Source organism: Podarcis gaigeae, assembly GCF_964106915.1.
Source record: "Podarcis gaigeae genome assembly, chromosome: 13".
In the NCBI taxonomy this organism is placed as follows: domain Eukaryota; kingdom Metazoa; phylum Chordata; class Lepidosauria; order Squamata; family Lacertidae; genus Podarcis; species Podarcis gaigeae.
In genome coordinates, this window is record NC_139689.1 from 11,161,194 (window position 1) to 11,164,579 (window position 3,386).

General features: G+C 44.7%; 1 protein-coding gene across 1 annotated transcript; it reads left to right on the top strand.

The window, feature by feature from the left end:
• Nucleotides 1-1,360: 1,360 nt before the first annotated feature.
• On the top strand, nt 1,361-3,386 carry LOC310830893 (olfactory receptor 10D3-like; the record flags this gene model as incomplete). Its single annotated transcript, XM_083710728.1, has 2 exons — nt 1,361-1,410; nt 2,435-3,386. 2 exons carry the CDS (start codon nt 1,361-1,363, stop codon nt 3,384-3,386), a joined length of 1,002 nt encoding a protein of 333 aa, XP_083566854.1.

The following is a 3,386-nucleotide window of genomic DNA, read 5'->3' on the forward strand; positions in this document are numbered from 1 at the left end:
ATGGGAGAGGAATTGTCCTCTCCAACTACAGGCGAAGTTTTAATATTATGGCTGTTGTCCTAAATTGAGTTTGGTCCGAAGACTAAGTACTCTGTCACTCCCTGCCTGGAGCTCTTACACTAGATGGGCAGCAGTAGAGACAAAAGGGATTGAAAATGCAATGTGCAATGTAATTGGGGGGAGAGACAGTTGGTGTTTTTGTCCATGGAGTTTTCTTGGCAGGGATACTGGAGTGGCTTGCCAGTTCGTGCTCCAGGTGGATCACGTTTAGTCAAAACTCTCCATTATGATCTGTCCATCTTGGGTGGCTCTGCACGGCATAGCTCATAGCTTTTCTGAATTATTCAAGCCCCTTCGCCACGACAAGGCAGTGATCCACGAAGGAAGGACAGATCCTGAAGCTGAGGCTCCAATACTTTGGCCACCTCATGAGAAGAGAAGACTCCCTGGAAAAGACCCTGATGTTGGGAAAGATGGAGGGCACAAGGAGAAGGGGACGACAGAAGACAAGATGGTTGGGCAGTGTTCTTGAAGCTACGAACATGAGTTTGACCAAACTGCGGGAGGCAGGGGAAGACAGGAGTGCCTGGCGTGCTCTGGTCCATGGGGTCACGAAGAGTCGGACAGGACTAAATGACTAAACAACAACAACAGTTGGTGTGGGGAGCAGGTTCAGTGAAAGCCAATAAATTGACAGTTTGAAGGAAAGAGTAGGTTTGGATTTTGTGCTCCAGGAAGAGGAAGGACAGAGCATGGACATTTGGGACTTTTTAGTTTAGAGGAAATGTGTGTAAAAAGGCAACATGCAATGAGTGTTTAAAATTAAGGGTAGAAAGAAATCTTTCTCCCTCTCTCATAATGCCAGGACTCATGAGCATCCAAAAAAGCTGAATATTGGAAGATTCAGCTCAGACAAAAGGATGCTTGGGGGGTGTTTTAAATGCCTCACTTCTGTCACATCTCATAGTTAAATGAAAAAGAACCTAGTTCTATAGGGTTTAAATGCAATTGAAACATGTGCAGCTTTAGGTCATATGAGAGAAGGGGTGGGCAAACGATTCCAGAATTCTTAGCATTTTCCATTTCCCTTCTTAACAAAGAGAATGAAGTGTTTTAGAGTTTTTAGAGTAATCAAGAGGGAATAGGGAGAAAAGAACCATTTTGTGCTGTATTCATACTTACAGAGTACTCCTAACCATGTCTACTCAGAACTAAGTCACTGAATTAAACGAAGCTCACGTCCAATTTAGTGAAGTTCGGATTGCAGCCTTCAGCACTTCAATAGGACTTATGTTTAAGTTAGACATGGCTAGGATTGTGCTAACTAAACCCAAACCTCAGAAACGATGCAATCCTAGCCATGTCTACTCAGAAGTACGTCTCACTTGGTTCAATGGGATTTATGTGCAAGTAAGTGGAGTTAGGATATCAAACTTATTTATTGTTACATTGTTGCTGTTCTGTTTTTTAAATGTGAACTTTTCTCCCTGCGTTTGCCCCTAGGAGAAATGCTGGCTATACTGCAGAGATTTAGATACAATGGGATTATCATTATTTTCTCCCTTAGGAAAATTGTCATTTTTATTTAACAAGGAGATCTTATAGATCATATTTGCTTACGAGTTCTCAGTATGTCTCAGTTTAGGTTTTTCTCCCTTCAAAGTAGATTTATCCATTTTTTCTAACAGTTAAAATGTCTAGGGCACAATCCTGCCCAAAACAAGCCATCTAAATACAGTAGTATTGATTTTATTTGCTTAGCCTTTCTTATAAGCTTCATTTTGCCTCGTTAGAATTAAAGGAACCATTTACTTCTTCTTTTTTGCATTGGGGAAAGGGAGATACTGTTGTTCTAGTAAGCCATACTCTTTATATAGTAAAATTACAAGCATGTTGTTACTCTGTCCGCTGTGTAAGAAGTAGGAAGAAGAAGCTGGTCCTTTATTTACTGAATAATATGCAAACGGCTACTAGCTGAAGCTGAGACAAGCCAAATAATTAAGTGCTATCATTAGCATGTGCCACTGGTTTCACCAACAGGACAATCCTAGACTTGTTTACTCCAGAAAAAGTATTATCTTCTAGCTCCATGGGTCTTGATCCCTGGCAAGTGGATTTATGATTGCAGCCTCCATGCTTATTATTCTGTTCTTTGTTGTGGAGTATTCCCCCTTCTCTTGTGGTGTAGTGGTGAAGAGCGGTAGACTCATAAGCTGGTGAACCGGGTTCGCGTCTCCGCTCCTCCACATGCAGCTGCTGGGTGACCTTGGGCCAGTCACACTTCTTTGAAGTCTCTCAGCCTCACTCACCTCACAGAGTGTTTGTTGGGGGGGGGGAGAATGTTAGCCGCTTTGAGACTCCTTCGGGTAGTGATAAAGCGGGATATCAAATCCAAACTCCTTCTCCTCCTCCTCTTCTTCTTTTTCTTTTTCAGGGATAGGTCCCATGGAGAAAACCTCACGGTTGTGACCCACTTCATCCTCCTTGGTATCCCCCATACAGAAGGTCTCCAGAACATCCTCTTCCCTGTCTTCTTACTCTTCTACATGTGCACTTTGCTGGGGAACCTATTGATCATGACTGCTGTCCTCACTGACTCCTGTCTTCACACCCCCATGTACTTCTTCCTTTTCAATCTCTCCATCCTTGACATTGGGTTCTCTTCCGTTAGCACCCCAAAGATGTTGGCCAATCTTTGGGGGCAAAGCAGAGTCATACCGCTGGGTGGATGTGTATGCCAGGTCTTCTTCTACCATTTCCTAGGGAGCACAGAATGCCTTCTTTATACCGTCATGGCCTATGACAGATACGTCGCCATCTGTCACCCACTGCGCTATCTCATCATCATGAACTGGAAGGTATGTGCCATCTTGGCTGCTGGCACATGGGTCACCAGCTCCTTCCATGCCACCATCCTCACGACCTTGACTTTCACCCTACCCTATTGTGGGCCCAGTGAAGTGGACTACTTTTTCTGCGACATCTTTCCCGTCGTCAAGTTGGCTTGCGCCGACACCCTCATCATCGAGACGGTGAGCTTCACCAACATTGGTGTTGTGCCCATGACCTGCTTCATCCTCATCCTGACATCCTATGTTCGCATTGTCTACTCTGTCCTGAGGATGAGTTCCGGGGATGGACGGCGCAAGGCAGCCTCAACCTGTGCCTCACATTTGACTGTGGTCACCCTCTTCTTTGGCCCCTGTGCTTTGATCTATACTCAGCCGTCCCTAAGTGAAATCTTGGTGACCCCTGTGCAGATCTTTGGCAATGTGGTGACACCCATGCTCAACCCAGTCATTTACACGCTTCGGAACAAAGAAGTGAAAGCAGCTTTGACTAAGCTGACAGGGGCAAAGAGAGTGACTCAGACTATAACCCACTAG